This window comes from Seriola dumerili, unplaced genomic scaffold (genome assembly GCF_002260705.1).
Source record: "Seriola dumerili isolate Sdu_G_001 unplaced genomic scaffold, Sdu_1.0 BDQW01000056.1, whole genome shotgun sequence".
Classification (NCBI taxonomy): Eukaryota; Metazoa; Chordata; class Actinopteri; order Carangiformes; family Carangidae; genus Seriola; species Seriola dumerili.
In genome coordinates this window covers 2,775,370-2,791,872 of record NW_019174311.1, presented here as the reverse complement: position 1 = coordinate 2,791,872, position 16,503 = coordinate 2,775,370, and the positions used below count along the sequence as shown (strand labels likewise).

The 16,503-nt window shown below is 42.5% G+C and overlaps 1 protein-coding gene across 2 annotated transcripts; it reads left to right on the top strand.

The window, feature by feature from the left end:
- The first annotated feature begins 2,828 nt into the window (after positions 1 to 2,828).
- pdpn (podoplanin) lies at positions 2,829 to 13,035 on the top strand. Of its 2 annotated transcripts, none has more exons than XM_022741847.1 (4): positions 2,829 to 3,283; positions 9,314 to 9,658; positions 10,038 to 10,146; positions 11,432 to 13,035. In XM_022741847.1, the coding sequence occupies exons 1-4, from the start codon at positions 3,220 to 3,222 to the stop codon at positions 11,436 to 11,438; spliced, it is 525 nt and encodes a 174-aa protein (XP_022597568.1). In that variant the 5' UTR covers positions 2,829 to 3,219; the 3' UTR covers positions 11,439 to 13,035. The 2 variants fall into 2 exon arrangements, with proteins under 2 accessions (XP_022597568.1, XP_022597569.1); XM_022741848.1 differs by lacking the exon at positions 2,829 to 3,283 and adding an exon at positions 3,391 to 3,430.
- The last annotated feature ends 3,468 nt before the right edge of the window (positions 13,036 to 16,503 follow it).

Below are 16,503 nucleotides of genomic sequence, written 5' to 3'. Positions count from 1 at the left end.
GGAAAGTACATTTTTTTCTGATCTTGCTGGCCTTTTCTTTTCTGGTAAAAGTGGTTGATGACTCTAAAGACAATCATTAAAATGAGACTTAAATGGGATTGGACCAAGCCAAGATGTAAACACACATCATCCAAAGCAAAAGGACGAGTGAAGCTCTCTGAACTGTCTCATGTTGTGTCCCCCAGCGCCAACAGGGTTACAAGTCGCCAAAAGTGTTGTCGAATCGTCTGTGAATTATTTGCCTTTCGTTCTCTTAAATCTTTTGTGTTGTGTCCCATATCTGCAAAATTCCAGCACCCGAGGCTGAAATGAATAGAAACCTCGACTTCTTCAAAACTCCCTGCAGAAAATAAATTATCCATCATCCACATGCATTCACACACACTCGAGCGCATTGAGCAGGTCTTAACTATTACATCCTATTCTTTGTTCATCTTGACACTCAGAAGGAGGATTTTTGAAGAAGAGAGTAACCATGGTGTACCTGTTCAACTTGAATCAGTAATGGTTGAGTTGACCACCACCTGCTGGTCAAAACAGGCACCTTTTTTGCTTCATCTGCCTAAAATGGTTCTATGCACCACAATCTGTTTTTCTTTACCTTTATTCTGTCACACCTTTTCACTTTATTTTCATCACTTTAAATGTCATTCTTGAGTGAGTGGAACAGTCCATGGTGCCATGTTCTCAGGGTGTTACATTCCTAAACATCGTCACACCTCTGCCATTAGCATCTCTATATGTGAGGTTCTCTGCGTGTTGTACGGTGCTATCAGTGTTCACTTGGCGAACAGCGAGCATCCTTGTGAGAAGTTTAAAATCTTCATTTGTCAGCTTATAAGCTAACTCATGTGAAATACTGTGGAATACATTTGTCAGTAGTTCAAACAGCAGCCACTAATTGAAATGAAAACGAGACGCTGGCTAGACTTGGACTTTGTCTACAGAAATACTTTGTTTTCTGAGATACAATTCAGTTTTTCAAGGTTTCATTATTTTGGGAAAGTGCATATCATTCATGGCCAGGCAGAAAAGACTGGTTGTTATTTCAAGATGCCTCATTTAGGAGAAGATGAGCAGTTTTTTGCACAACATGAAGCTTGATAGCATCTAGTGAATGAGAAAAACAAAAGAAAATGGTGAACATTTTATTTCTTTGTTTCAAAAGACATTTAAAAAAAATAGAGCAGCAAAAGAGCAAAGACTAAGCAAAATATTCAACTTTTTTTACTGTGATGTTTAATTTTGTCTGTGTGTACAAGTGTGTATAGTCCTCTCTGATTTCCTTTAGCATACAGCTCCGTACAGTTCAAAAAATACACATAAGAAACAAATACTTTGTTTGTAATAAGTGGGTACACAGTGAACTATGGGACCTTAAAGTGCTCTTTGGTTTGAAAGATCTCAGTGATTGTTCAGATGGTCAAAACAAGGTCTCACTGTAGAAAAAAAAAAGAAAAATACTCTTTATTATTGCCATTAAATGCTGTATTACAGTGACCAGCATATATATCTTGTATGTTTGTGTGTTGTTGTCCTTGTAAATAACAGTATGTTAATCCTCTGTTTGCCCTTGAAAAACTGATGAAAACTGCAAATGGAGAGAAAGTATTTTGTTATCTGTCCTTCAGGAGACACAGTATGTATATACCTTCAGTATATTGTAAATAAGTGGTTAAAAAAAAAAAAAAAAAACTTTGGCGTTGGCGTTTTGTGTGTCATAAATAATCTGTGTATGGAGGTTCAACAGTTAAAATCTGTTTCAGTGTTTATTAAAATGTCATTGACCATTTTTACTGCGCTAACCTCGCATCTACTGTGGTTATTTCATCAGCTCTTTTCACAAAAAACTTTCAGTGATCCTAAATGTAACATGCTGCTTCAGTATTTTGCAGTTTGATTTTTCAGGTAAAAAAGAGAAACAGAGACAGAATCAAGTTTTCCTTGTTAATATAACTTCTTCTTCCTTGGCCTTGTGACCCTTGTAGCTTGTTGTCCAACAGGTGTCAGCCTAGGTCCAAGCAAAAGTTTGTTTGCCCACCATCACATGTAAACCCAGCAGACCACCCATGCCTGCCTGTGTGAAAGTCACACAATGTTCTAACTGTATTTACGGCTCCTTTTCATTGGGAAAACCTGTTTAAAAAGCAGCTCTCTCTTGCTACGGTCTGTCAGCCACAGATGTATGCTGTCGCTTTTCTTCCCAAGAACAAGAATGATGATTTAAACGATCAATATAGATGCATTACTGATGCTTGTTTAATTCACTGTTGGCTTTTATTAACAGTTAAGTACTGTTAAAGAATGTGATAGGTAACATTAGTGATGGTCTGTTCTACTGATGACATTTTCTTGGCTCTTAACTCCGTGGTTAAAGATTTCTTCTCTCTCCATTCATTCAAAGACCATTTAAAAAGCTTGTTGCTTTCGCTTTTTAATTTTACAAACTGGCCAGATGTAGCTTGAGGGGTCTTGATAAACAACTCAACGGTCTGTTAATCTGTATTTCCAAGTGTGTGCTTGCATGTGTGAGTGCTGCTGATATTGCAGTATTTGCAAACAGGAGGGCTGGCTGTGCACCAAGAGGAGAGCACGTCCTGCACGGGGCTGGACCACGAGGGCTGAAACCACCTTACTGCCCCAATCCCAGCGCCTTCCTCCCAAGCCAACCTGCCCCTTGCTCTTCAACCTGCCCAGCCCACCACCAGTACCAGCCCCCCTCCTCCATTCTCAGCTCCGCCACTCACACACTCTTTTCTCTCTCCTGCTGTGTGCCATCCCCCCTACCCTCCCACCACCACCGCCTCCCTCCCCCCCCCTCTCTCTATCGTGCTCGCTCTCTCTCTCGCGCGCGCTCTCTCTTCCCACTTCCTCAAAGTGGCCAGAACTCCTCTCTTTTCTCTTGTCCTCTCTACATCCCTCCACCACTCTTCGTCTTCCTCCTCCAGCTGCAAGAGCGACCAGCGCCGGCTCGGCCCATTTGTCATTTACCTTCACAAGTTAAAAGGAACTCAGGCCACTACTTTTCTCAAACTTCCCAGGAAGACTTTATTTTCATTCTTGACCTTTTTTGGTCCTTCACTCAGCCCCTCTAAGGAGACCAGTTGGTGTGTGTGTCTGGCGTGTGTGCGGCAGCCTGTACGAGGACTCTGGTGTCTTGCTCTTTGCCCTGAGGGAGTCCCTAAAGGTTGTGACTGGAGGAGAAAAGTTTTCATCACAATGAATGTTCAGCTGCTGCTCCTGTTGGCCCTGGTTGGCCCTTTCTGTGCCTTCACGCATGCAAGTAAGTGAACACTCTGTTATCACTGTCCTGCTGTTAGCACACTGTGTCCCCTCTCTCCCTCCACCTCCATGTGCCCAAACCACACCACTCTTTGTCTGCTTTAATCCCTGCTGATTGAAGAGTAACACTGTGGAGGCTGGTTTCAAAGTAAGAAATAAACTCAATTTTAGTCTGTTTATCCAATAACTAGTTAATATGGATTATTATGTTTAAAGAATTTTAAACACTTAATATTTTTAACTGTCTTTTTGACTGTTTTGACTGTCAAATCATCACTGAAAACGGCTGACCCATATGTTACACCTTGGCTGAGAATCACTCCGATGAAACTTTTGGGTGAAGGTGTTAATTTAACAAAGAGGGCATGACTCAAATGGATAGTCTATGTTGATTTTAACAGATACCCTCCCTCCGTCTCTCATTTTCACATTACTCATGAGCCCTGGACAGGAGGAAAAGTTTGATTTGCAGACACAAAGGTGAAATGTGATATAATAGCAGGAGCTCTCTTGCCTCGTGTCTGTAAATTCTTGGCACTGGCAAAGAGAAGAAAGGAATATCCTTTGGAAGCCTCCCAAAAACATTGCTCATACTGAGGGAGGGATGGGGTGGGCTGTAAACTGTAACATACACCGTACACATTTATGTGAACGCTTATCCACTTGCCTCCTCACTTTACTCCTGGTTCTCTAATTTCTCTCTTGCTGCAGCTTCTTTCTTTCTTTCTTTCTTTCTTTCTTTCTTTCTTTCTTTCTTTCTTTCTTTCTTTCTATTCTCTCTTTCTTCCTTCCTTTCTTTCTCTCCCTCGCCCTCTACGTCCTTCCTTTGCCTTGACCAGCAGCACCGTTTGCCCAGGGGAAGCAGCAGGCACAGGGAGGTGGAGGGGTGTGTGACTGAGGCCTGAGGGAACTGTGGGGCAGGGCAGGGCTGGTTTGCGTGTGTGTGTATTAATAGAGAGAGGCTCTATATTTAAGAGGGTCATATGGATGAGAGAGGAGCAGGAGACAGGAAGAAAGTGAGCGCCCGGTACGGGATGAGTTTGTGAAGGTTCCCCACCCTCTTTTACCCGCATTGCTATTAAACTGTGCGGCACAACGCCCCTTGGCATTTACCCATCTTTGGAGGGATATCAAGATCTACCACTTGAACCCACCGTCTCTTAACAGTCCTCCGCCTTGCTCCAATTTTCTGCTCCCCCTGTTTCAGCTTGATGAGTCTGGACCCCGGGGGACAGGGTTGGTGTAGAGACAGGGGGAGCAGAGAGGGGCTGGGTCTATTTTTGAACAACAACCTTTACTGGTCGGAGACGGCATGCCTGCCCCATTTCCATGGAGGTTTGCTCCTTGTAGTCCATAAACTTACAGAACTGAACTCAACTTTTTCGCAAAAAGAGAAACAAAGAAATAGCTCATTCCACATTTATCTTTCTTAAAGAGCTATTTAGCTCCCTCATGTCTGCTCACCTAACTAGTAAATCCCATGTTTCCTGTAAAGCACTTCCCCCCCTCCCTCACAATGGTGCCCCCCCCCCCGGTCTCCTTCTTAATGAGTTTTGTCTGCGTCTCTGGGCCCATAACATCCCTGTCACATCTGGCCGACGAAAGCAGAGGTCAATGCCCTTTGTCCGTGCCCAGTTCTAAAAATGACTCAAATGTTGCGCTCATACTACAAATATGAGACACATGCTGGTAAAGAGGGACCATGACGAACAAGCTCTTCTCACGTCAACCGAGTCTCATTTGAAAAAAAAAAAAAAAAAAAAAAAAAAAACGCTCGGTCATACCTTCAAAACTTTCCACAAGGAGAAAGACACATCTGTTTATGGAAAGGAGGCAGAGGCCGTTACAGCCCAGACCCAGCCCAAGCCCTGACGACTGGAGACAGTAGTGGGGCTTCAGCTTCTGTTATAAAACATGACTAAAAAAGTAGCGGGTATGGCCCAGCTCTCCCTCTCTGTGTGTGTGTCTCCTGTGTGACCACATATCTCTAGCACCTAAGTGTGTTGCGGGTGAGATATGGCCCAAGGGAACGATTGGATTGGATTTGACGGTTAGTAAGATTAGATATAGAAAACTTTTGAGGTCAGGGGTGTTCCCTGGATCTGGGATGTTAAGTTTTGTTTGAAAGAAAAGGGGAGAGCTGGAGGGCTCAGGGTGATGCTACAGCATGATCTGTTTATTTTTCCTGCAGCGGTTGCATTTCATGAATCATTACATTTGAGAAACTTAATCAGACTTGTTAGGCCTAAGATTAAAGGCCCTCTTGATGTAGGTCTGGTACCAGTTTCTGCCGCTGGTGATAGAGTCCAGATGAGATGTGCTGCATGTCCTCCTATCGCAGTCACACCAGGAAAGGGGGAAAAAATCAGTTCCTGTAAGAGTGTGGACGCTCATTGTGTTGTGTCTGTGATAATGCTGGCTGAGAATATTCCACTTAGGCCTGTCTCCTGCTTCAACTCCCCAGTGGCACGCCCCAGTATCTCCACAGCTGACTCCTACTGGTTTAGCGGGGGGAGGTTAAGCTGTGCGGCATCTCATCATAGTCCAGTCACTATGGGCGGGGTGCCTATCTCTCTCACATTTCCCTCTAGCGCCGCAAAAACATTCCTGGGCTCCAAAGGTGGATACACTCACACTCCCTCGCACCGTCTGCACGGACCCTTTCCCTCCCACACAGGACTGTGAATTAGGAGCTCGCTCACACACACACAAACGGGGGGGGGGGGGGGGGGCCTCAGTGACAGCTGATTGTGATCGTAATGGATGGAAGCTGCTACTCCCTCCTTTCCTGTCTCACACTGTGTATCGTTGTGTCCCTCCCTCACTTTTTCATTCTCTCTGGAGGTTTTATTTATACCAGGCAGGAGTGAAGCCCCACATGGGTGCCTCCACGTCTTTCTCCCAGCCTTTTTCTCTATGCCTTTTTATCACTTGCTTCACTCTTTTCCCTGTCTGCCATTTAATCTCCACCTCTCTGTCTCTCCCTGTATATCTACAATTCATCACATAACTTTAATAGTGGGACATTATGAAGGAGTGTCATCCACAGTCAATTACTATGGTCCAATATTATCAGTGGCTAAACAAACACACATGTACATCTATACATAAACACATGCAGTATGAACTCAGTGGTACATGCTAGCATTTGTTGAGAGGCAGGATGATTTCAGACTGTTTTACATGGAAATGGATGTGAAAGAGCATGTGCGGTCAAAATGATGTAATGGTGGGTAAAATGACCGGGGTGCACCGCTGAAAAATTTGGAATAATAAGAACAACGCCACAATTACGTAATCACAGTGCTGGATTGAAAGAATGAAAAAGTAACTGGAACTGCTTCCAACTTTGTGGTGTTCTAGTTTGTACTCGTGTGTGTGCATGTGTGCGTGCGTGCGTGCGTGCGTGCGTGCGTGCGTGCGTGTGTGTGTGTGTGAGAACAACATAAACGTCTGGGGTTTTAAGGTGTCTGGTCATCGATAGACGCATGAGAAGTGTTAGGGTACACAAAGGCATGTCTGCATTTACACAAAGTTCACATACCCAGACAGACTGTAGTTTAACTGGTTTAACCCAGACTCAAACACCCGTGTTGGTAGAAAATCCTTAGCAGCTTCAGGGGTCCTGTTCTGGACCTCACCCTTTGCTCTAACCCCCCTGAGGATTAACACAGGGTCACTTACATACTAACCACTATAAACAGACATACCGCTAGCTGTGAGTTAAGACACCAAACCAGAGAAGAAACCAGACAGCAGAAGGGACACGGGGCTGCTCCCCGGCTTCTCCGTTTAGAAACATACTGTTCCCTCAAAGCCCCCCCCCCCCTTTCGCTTTCCATCCTCCCTCCCTTTCTTTCTCTCCCTTTCTCCCCAGGGATTCAGCCTTCTAAAAGGTATCAGCAGCAACAAACCTGTCCTCAGGGAGTGGCAGGGTCATGGAAAGGAAGACAAGCGAGAAGTAGATTAAAAGGAAACAAGAGGAGGTGGATGTAGACTGTAACAGTCTTACTGTGTTACTCACTAATGTGGCTGCATTAACCCAATATAGTCAGCACAGTGGGGAGGAAATACTACTCAGAGCTAATTGTGGGAACTGTACACATAATGAAACAATTGTTAGTGGAGTTTGAGGGGGTGATTACACATAGCATTTGGCCATACTCTGTGAAGCACAGACCGTTTTATCATCGCTTACAGACGTTCCAAACAAACAGTCTGAGTCGCTGTTTGAAACCCCCCTTCAGTACTCTGCCCCAGTGGGAACAAATGTTTTGTTATATTTACCCCGCCTGTTGCTAATGAACACACTATTCAGCCCAGGATTAGGAATAACTGCACCATTTGTGAGACAAGTCTCGCCATTCAGAGTTATTTTTACCCTTGTAAAGTATTCTCTATTACTTCAAGTATTTAGAACAATTGAAGAAAACTGAGATGGAGAGAGCATGATGTCAGACGCTAAGTTTATAAGACTCACACAGATGCTCCTTTATGCTCCCTACAGTAAGAACGTTTTCAGGGAGAAGTGGTTTTAAGGTTTTTTTTTTTTTTTTTTTTCCAAGGAGAAGAAGCGATTTCAGGCCAACATCTTGTCAGTGGAAAGTTAACCATAGACCGTAATTTTGGTGCCACACTGAAATCTACCTCCTTAATTTTGAAGCTGCGCTGTCCAGGCTAAGCTTTCAGTTGTGGCTGGGAGGATGTTGAACGTGGGGAGATGCAGCTAGGCTTATTGGAGGGAAATGATTAGGTTCAACCCAGGCCACTTCAGAGTCCAGACTTTGATGAAAGACACAAGGCTAAATACACGTCTTTATACAGTTCCTGAACACATAATGGGAGCCTCCATTTTACTGCAAGCACAGACCTCTGAGCTCTGACAAAGCATATAAAAATATAATACAAAATATATGACTGATATTTCCTCAAGGTGTTCAGTAAACCATTTCATCAAATCTTCCTGTGTAGAGTTTGTAACCCTTCCTGAAATTGGCTTTAAAAAACTGCAAGTCATCCAGTTGAGATGTTTCTCACACACTCTGGCATTGACCCGCAACCCCACCCTCCAATGACTGCACATGTTAAGCAACTGAGGGTTAACAAGCCTTCCCGCGCTTTCCTTACACGTTGGCTGCTGCTGCTGCTGCTGCTGCTGCCGCCGCTGCTGCACTGGCTCACTCCACAGGAAATGAGGCAGAGGATGCGGCATGCCAGCATGCGAACACAGAGCCCTAAAGACAGGATGGAGGGGTGGAGGCAGGATGTACAAGATATGAAGTCACGGGGTGTGGTGGTCATGCTGTCACGGTAGTCATGTGCTGATGATTATGATGATGATGGGAGAATTTGTCACAAGAGAGTGAGAAAGAGGGATGTCATGACATCACATCTTAAACATTTACCTTGGTCATTTTGACTTTCATCCTGACACACTGGGGGATATTTCGTGCAGGTTGCCATCGTGTCATGCTACTGAATAAACATTACCGTTCAAGAAGTAGCCTAGCACAAAGTATAACACACACTGTACTGGGTCACTATGATCATTTGATATTCTAATTCAGTGTCCCTCTATATTCTTGTATTGTTCACATCATGTATTGTTCATGTCTATAAGTTCATGTCTTGTGATATAAGGTTCACACATATCTTGACTAAATTCATTATAAATATAGGAAAATAATTTGTGACAGCGTCAAACCTGAAAAAAAAAAGAAAAGCAACATACATTTTAAGAAAAAGACTTTGTGTTCTAGTAAAACACTAAAAACCCATTAAACTCACTGGGATGAACAATAACTCTCCTTTTAAAATGTAATTTTGAAAAGTTTGGACATGTATTAGTTTGAACATGATCAAAAAATGTTCAGGTTTTCAATACTGAAATATTGCACAAATTGCAATTCAGTTTTACATTTATTACAACCATTACACCATTCAGCTTTTAGAAAAGGAGTATTATAGGCAGGAATACTTGAAACCTGCATGTGAACCCATCTGTGATCTTTTTACTGACTGCTCTCCCCAGGCACGGAGCTCCCTGTAGCGTCTGTAGCCACTGGGACTGCAGCAGCTAAGCTTTCAACAGAGGACGTCACTTTAGTCACCAGTTCTGCTACAAATGAACCAGCGATGGCCCCTGAAGGGGTCACACCAGAAGATATCACTGGGGCAGCACCTCCTTCCGTTACAGTTAATACTGAAGAGCCTGTTGTTGAGACACACGCCCCTGCCCCTGCTGCTACTGAAGCACCGAAACCCATCACCACTGACCCTCCTTCTGTGGAGACCGCAGCCCCCTCCACTGAGGCTGAGTTCCAATCCAAGGTGACAGCAGCTGCTGAGACAAAGATGGATGAAGAGGTGCACAAAGGTATGGGATGGACACTGGGGTAGTGCAACGTTTTCAATTTTTAAGTCTGGTGTTGCTTTTTACTGCTATGATGTGATGTATCCAAACCCTGTGGCTCTCAGTGAGCCAGTGACAGAAAGAGTTTTTTAAAGTCACATGCAAGCTTCTAAACCTCTCCAAGTATCACTCCTCCCTCCTTCCTTTTCAATCTTGTTCTCTCTTCCTCAGAGGTTATTCATCTTCTCACAGATAGATAGGCAGCATTTGATTCATTCCAAGTGTAAAGATTACCCATGACACTTCAGGGGCTTTCACTGATACATTTACATCTACAAACAGGTACATTTGAAAGATATGCATATCTGAAAATATGACCAACTCATATCTTTTTATCTGCCAGGGGGCCTGAGCTCCGGCCAGGTAGTTGGCATTGTGATTGGTGCTCTGTTGGCAGTTGTCATCGTCATCGCTGTGGTGATAGCCACGGTGAGGAGGATGGGAAAATACTCGTAAGTACCTCGCCTCACCTTGTGGACACGTCACATACACACAACATACAGCTTGAATTCACGTGAAGGCAGATAGTTACATTAATGAGTCATCACTTCTGTCGTCTGTCGTCTAAATATGGAGCAAAACCCTATGAACTTTTAGCCATCACACATCCTGTGATGAACTAACGCAGGCAGTGATGTAACGGCTCTCAGAGACAGAGCTGTGCTGTGTGATAAGATGACCTTGTGTGCCCAGCACAGACTGCATAGCATTTTAACCATAATTGGTCTCCACTGCTGAACATATTCAAACGTCAACCTTCCCCTCATGAGAGAAATGGAGGGGCCCATCCCAGCGATAGTGTTCCCACAGATCACACCCTCCCCACTGAGAATACTGTTATGAACTGCATGTCTCGCTAATGATGAATGTTTCTTATGTCACAGGTCTGCCAAGAACAAAAAACCTGCCAAAAAAGACAGCATTGTGGTTTCTGTAAATTTCTGTTTGATTGTCTCAGCTAATCATTTTAACCCTATGCCATTACTGTCTCAATTCACAAATGTGTCACAGCCCCCCCACCCCCCCAAAAAAAATTAAATAAATAAATAAAATACTGACAAAGCTTGATTGCTGCTGCTCCTTTTGCTGACACACAGTCCCATGGCCCTGGGAGGAAAATTGGGGCATTCATAGTGACAAGTGGCTCTATTAGGCCTTAAAATGAGCTTGTTTATTGACTCAGTGTCTGTATGCGTGGCCACTAGTCATCAAGCAGACTGGTTTTATATCCACAGCTTGATTTGACCCCTACAAACAGAGGGCTTGTGTTTGTCAGAGAAGGGGCAGCAACACAAAGTCGTCAGCTTCTGTTTGAGTTTCATTTCAGGAACTAATTGTCAGTCTTTCCCTGATTGCTGGTCTACTTGAAAAATGCTTAATTCACAGTATGTCATCTCGAAATCTTGCTGACTTAACCTACACTCTAAAAGGGGAAAATGTAGTCCATAATCTAATCTTTTCAATACCCAAACAACCTGCCTTTAAAACAAAATGTCTCCCTTTTTAAGTTTCTGATAAACATGTATAATGTAAACCTTATTTTGCGTCCTTTTTGTATAAATCTTTGACTATTTAATTCAACGTACAAACCATCCTTTTTCACTACTCATTTTGTTGTCAATGTCCATCTTCCCTCATAACGGATAAATTAATTGTACATTACAAAAATGACACCAAATGAATCACATGCACAGATGAATTTAACTTACCTTTTTTTTTTTTTTTTTTACTCCACAGTCCTTGAGGAAAAAACCAGCCAAGCAGCAGGAGCGCCCAAAGTTCTGGAAATTCTGAACTACTGAACTGTGACGTCATTTCTGATCATTAAAACATGCACGATACCAGAACTAAACCAATCTCACCAGTGGACTCTGGACTGCCAAAAAAGAGGGGGGAGGGGGGAGGGGGGGCTTGTGTGTGTTTATGTATGTATTGTATGTGTGTGAGACAAGAGGGGTACATGAGCAAACATCCTCACCTCCCCCGCTACCTCCCTGACCCCCTCAAGCCGCTAATATAAAAGGCTCTGTCCTCCCCTGCTCCTTCAGAGAGAACAAAACAAAATGACGGCAGGATGTCACAAAGAATTTCAGGGCTTTTCAAATTTATTTTGTTAAAAAAGAAAGAGAAGTAGGGAATTATCTGACCTGTCGGGGGAGAGCTCTCTCCTTTCAAGTGATATAGTGATTTAGATTTGCATTGAAGTTTGTGAAAAGGACATAAAAATGGAAAATACTGAGAAAAAAAGGAAATTAAATACACATAGAAAATGGGAACAGGAAAGATGCGAGAGAGACTGTAACAAATTCCACAGGATGTATATACAATACAAGGGGACTACATAGTATACAGCTAATGACTTTCTCATAATGCAGTTGCATAGGCTAGCATTCGTTATTATGGAACACACAGTACATGCAGGCAGCCTTGGGCTATTGTCGTGGCCTTAAAAACACCCCTGAGCACCAGTTATTAGAATTTCTCATGTAGCCAGAATCCCTGATATGTTGTCCAACTGTATGAAGCACCGTGTGCAGAAGTTGTTCTGACATAACACTCACAAGCTCCGTTAGCTAGCATGGGGCGAAGAGAAAAAGAAACGGCACCCTAATTTGCAAGAGTAACGTGACATTCTGCCCACTTTAACACTGACATATAAAAACCTAATACATATCTGTGAAATTTAGCAGAAGGGTTTGTGCCACTGTCTCTGGTATTCTCTAGGGTAGGATGATTTTAACTTTTGAAGTGCATTATTAATGTGAATTGACTGTACTTTTTAACTGCCACCCATTCCAAAAAGAACAGCTGTGTTGACTTCTGGCTTGCGCCATATGAAGGCTTACACACAGCCAGTGGTTGTTAGAAATAGTGATAGCATTGTCTTTGCAATGTATTCATAGTACTTCTGTTAATAGGCAGACTACCAGAACAGCCATCCAGTCTTTTAATTGAGCTAACCCCAGATTGCGTGCACAGGATGACATTTTATAGTTGCACTTAGTTTTAGTGCACAGTGTTAGGCAGTAATGCCCTTTTTGTTATTTTTGCAATTGTAAGTGTGCTAAATGGGTGTAAAAATTATGAAGTCTCATCTTAGCTCCGCTTGCTTTACAAACTCGTTTAAATGTGCACTGAATGAGTGATGTAATGTTTAATGAATAGGCTTTAGACACTGCAAACGTTTGCAACGACAGACATGTGTTTGTGTCCTCCCTTCTGCTTTGCCACATATTATCAGTCCTAGATCTTTAATTTGTGCCATCTTATTTTTTTGAACCTTTTATTTAATTGCAGTGTTTTTGTTCATACTGTTTCAATAAAAAACTGAAAATATGTCACCGGAAGCTTTCTTTTGTCTTTTGTTTGTGAAATATCTCTGAATAGCTTTTTCAAACAATCATTTATTGTTCTATGCGTCTTCTATCAATCAGATTACATAGTTACTATGGTAATGCCTAAGAGCCAACACATCCTGGAGCAACATGCTTGATCAAGCCTAAATACTTGTGACACTTAAAATCTCGTGACTCTTATTTTCTATTTCCAAATGCAACTCACACACAAGATTAACAAGCTTCCACAGGGGCAACGTCCAGCTGCCCACTCTGATTGGACCATTCAAGTAATGCTTCAGATTTAAAAAAAAAAACCAAAAAAAAAACCACCCCTTTTTCAGAGGAAGCCAAACAGCACCAAATATGGAAGACCATATGGCCTCGAACCGTTGAGTCGATTGAGCCCTCTGACAGTTAGGTGTGTTTTTTATGTCATGTTTTGGAGTTTTTCATACGGTGCTGTTAGGCTGAGGCAAGGCTCCAACAGTAGGCTGTGAGCTGCACAGAGATGCTCTGTGTCTGGCTCCCTCTCCTCCGTGTGGTTTTAGGCAGCGGCCCAATGCCCACCACCCCAGCCTCTGCCCCACCGGCAAGCTTCATAGCTCTCTTTAGCTCTCTCTCTCGCCTCAGACTGCTGGGAACAATGGAGTCTTTTGAGAGGGGCAGATGGAGAGGCTATGGGCCGTGGCTGTGAAGCTGCTCGCCAGCAGCTCCCTCTCTCCCCTTCAGCAAAGGGGAATTCTGTGGAACAGGAAAGGGGGAGTCACTTCCTGGGTGGGCCCACCAGTACCGATCAAGTGCATTTAAACGCACACATACACACACTCAGAAATACTCGAATAGAGACCTAAAGCACCAACTCTGTGCAGATGAACACATGTTAAACCAATCATAACAGTCATGTTCCAGCAAAATGTCCCAGAAAAGCAGCTGTTGAGACTCACCATAAAAGTGTGTGATTCACAGAAAGAGTCTCAGTCAGATTCATGACACATAGCTACAACGGTACACACACATCTATGTCTCATACTTAATTATCAGACTCAAGATCGCCTGCTAATGTGGTGTGCAGACATAGAAAAAAGCAGAGTGTGTGTATGTTTGTGTGGGCTACCATTGTGTGTCTGGGTTGTACATGTCATGTACACTGCACAATAATTTTGTTTTCAGACACAATCCTCTGTTTATTCCTATTTAAATGCATCAGTAATCACTTTTGACCAGGTGCAATGATTCCATTATGTGTCCCAATTACCCAGGTGAAATGAAATAAATCACATTGTCACAATCATTTCATGGAAAGAGGTAAAAAAAATATTTCATTCCAACTTTATGAGCAACAGTGTATATACAGTATCTGTAAATACACATATAACATATGAGCGTATATGTGTACACATGAAATCAAGCCAAGCAATAATCATCAGAATTCAGTCACGACACAAAGTTTCCCTCCCCTTTCCTGTGTTCGTACAGTGGTGACTGAAAACCGTCTGAGAGGAAGGAAGAAGCCGCTCGGCTTGAGCAGACAGATGGATGAGACAATATCTTTTCCTCTATATAAAACCAGACTGATGTATTTTGATTTAACAGAGGAATGTGTGTTTATTTTTGTCTGTACAGTGGCAACCAGAAGTACACAGTTACTTATAGCTGACTGTGAGCTGCATGTTTGTGAGATATTCCACACAGAGGAAACCTATATATGGTTTCAACTGGTCATCCTTTTTATTTGTGGGAAAACTGTTGGTGCCCACTCAGCAAATTATAATCCTAACAGTGTAAAGGCAGCACAGATTGTATAACAAAAGAGGAATGAGGATTTCTAAATGCAGGGCTGAAAAGAAACAGGAGGCATCAGGTGAGGCTGGCTTAGAGCCTATGTGTGCTCACTCCTATCAATTAAAAAAAACACAAACTCTTAACTTAAAATAGAAAAGAAGTTGGTAAAAAAGAAAAGATAAATTGAACTATGAAATCCTACATTCTCAATATTCATCACAGTGGAAGTTTTTACTGGGTAAAGTTAAACAAAGAGGGAATATGAACAAGTACTGCTGTGCAATAAATAATCATAAAACAATACAAATAGTAGCATAAATAAACAAAGATTCAAGATATTATACCCCATCCAGAGAGAAATTCAAAAGGAAGCAAACATATCATTTAAAAATAAAATCAATGTGATTCAACTCTAAATAAAAACCCACACACATTCTCTCTATATGGGGTTCTTTGGTTAGAATTGTCAGTAACATTATTTAAACTTGTGATAAAACCTTAGGAATGTGCACTGTGTGTTGGCAGTGAAGTGGTAGGCCTATCTCTTTGCTGTTCAGTTGATACCAAAATCTCACAATACCAACAACTAACATGTTGTAATAGTAATAGTATAATAAAGTATCTGTTCTGGGAAACAAATTATGTCTTCAAAGCAATCATTTGGGAAGCTTAAACACATTAATTATGCATGACTGCATTAATGCAGTTTGCGACACAGAATGTCTTCCCGTTGAATCTTTACATTTCCCTCAAATCGAGCAACAAAACAAACCAAAACAACTGATTGTGGTTTCCTGCAAATTTGCATATTGTTTTTCTAGTGTTCATTGTGTATGTTTATTGAAAACATTAATGATGTTATGCAAAACCAGATACCATACACTCAAAAAGATTCCTTTGGTAATGTTTAAAACATGCACCAAAAGTCTGCACACACCCCAGCTCACATTGGGTGAATGTGACTCATACAGGCAGACACGATTACATCTATAGGCAATTGGCCTATGGCCAGTTCACCAGCCCTGCATGTCTTTGGATTTTGTGAGGAAGCCAAAACAAGTGAGGGATAACATATACAAAAAATAGAGAACATGCAAACTCCACGTAGAAAGGCCTCAGCTGGTGCAGGGCTGTTCTTGCTACTATCATGTCACATTACCCACAGTTGGCTTTTTTTCATGCCTTCATAAAACCATATCTGGGGTATGATGTTAAGGAAGCTGTTTGATAGTTCGATTAATGTGTCAGATACCAAAAGAGTCAGAATCTATCTATACCATAGTATATGACTGTCAAAGCACTTGTGTAAATATAGAGTGGTTTTCTCCATGTGTGTCACTAGCTTATGTCTGCAGTTCTTCATCTCATAGAGTTGACATGAATGCCATCCTATGATGATTACATGTGTTTAGGTGTGCGTGCGTGTGAGGAGCGCCATGTGTTGGGCTTGTAGAGTGCATGGGGGAAAATGTCGGCTCATAGGCCTGCAGGCTTTGAGTGCCGCAGACAGCTGGGTTTAAGGCTGGATGGAGTGGGTGGGGCAGGGTTGGAGGGACTAGAGAGGGGGCACAAAGTTGGGTGGCAGGCATAGATAGTGTGTTTGTGTGTGTGGTCAGATAGAGTATGCATGATGCAAGGGAATAGCTGAATTTGCTTGTGTGTGGCAGCAAAGAGGCGGAGACAGTGAAA

Coding starts and splice junctions, on each gene's coding strand:
- pdpn (XM_022741847.1), top strand. CDS start 3,220: ATGAATGTTCAGCTGCTGCTCCTGTTGGCCCTGGTTGGCCCTTTCTGT. Junction 3,284..9,313: donor CTGTGCCTTCACGCATGCAA/GTAAGTGAACAC, acceptor TGCTCTCCCCAG/GCACGGAGCTCCCTGTAGCG. Junction 9,659..10,037: donor GGATGAAGAGGTGCACAAAG/GTATGGGATGGA, acceptor TTTATCTGCCAG/GGGGCCTGAGCTCCGGCCAG.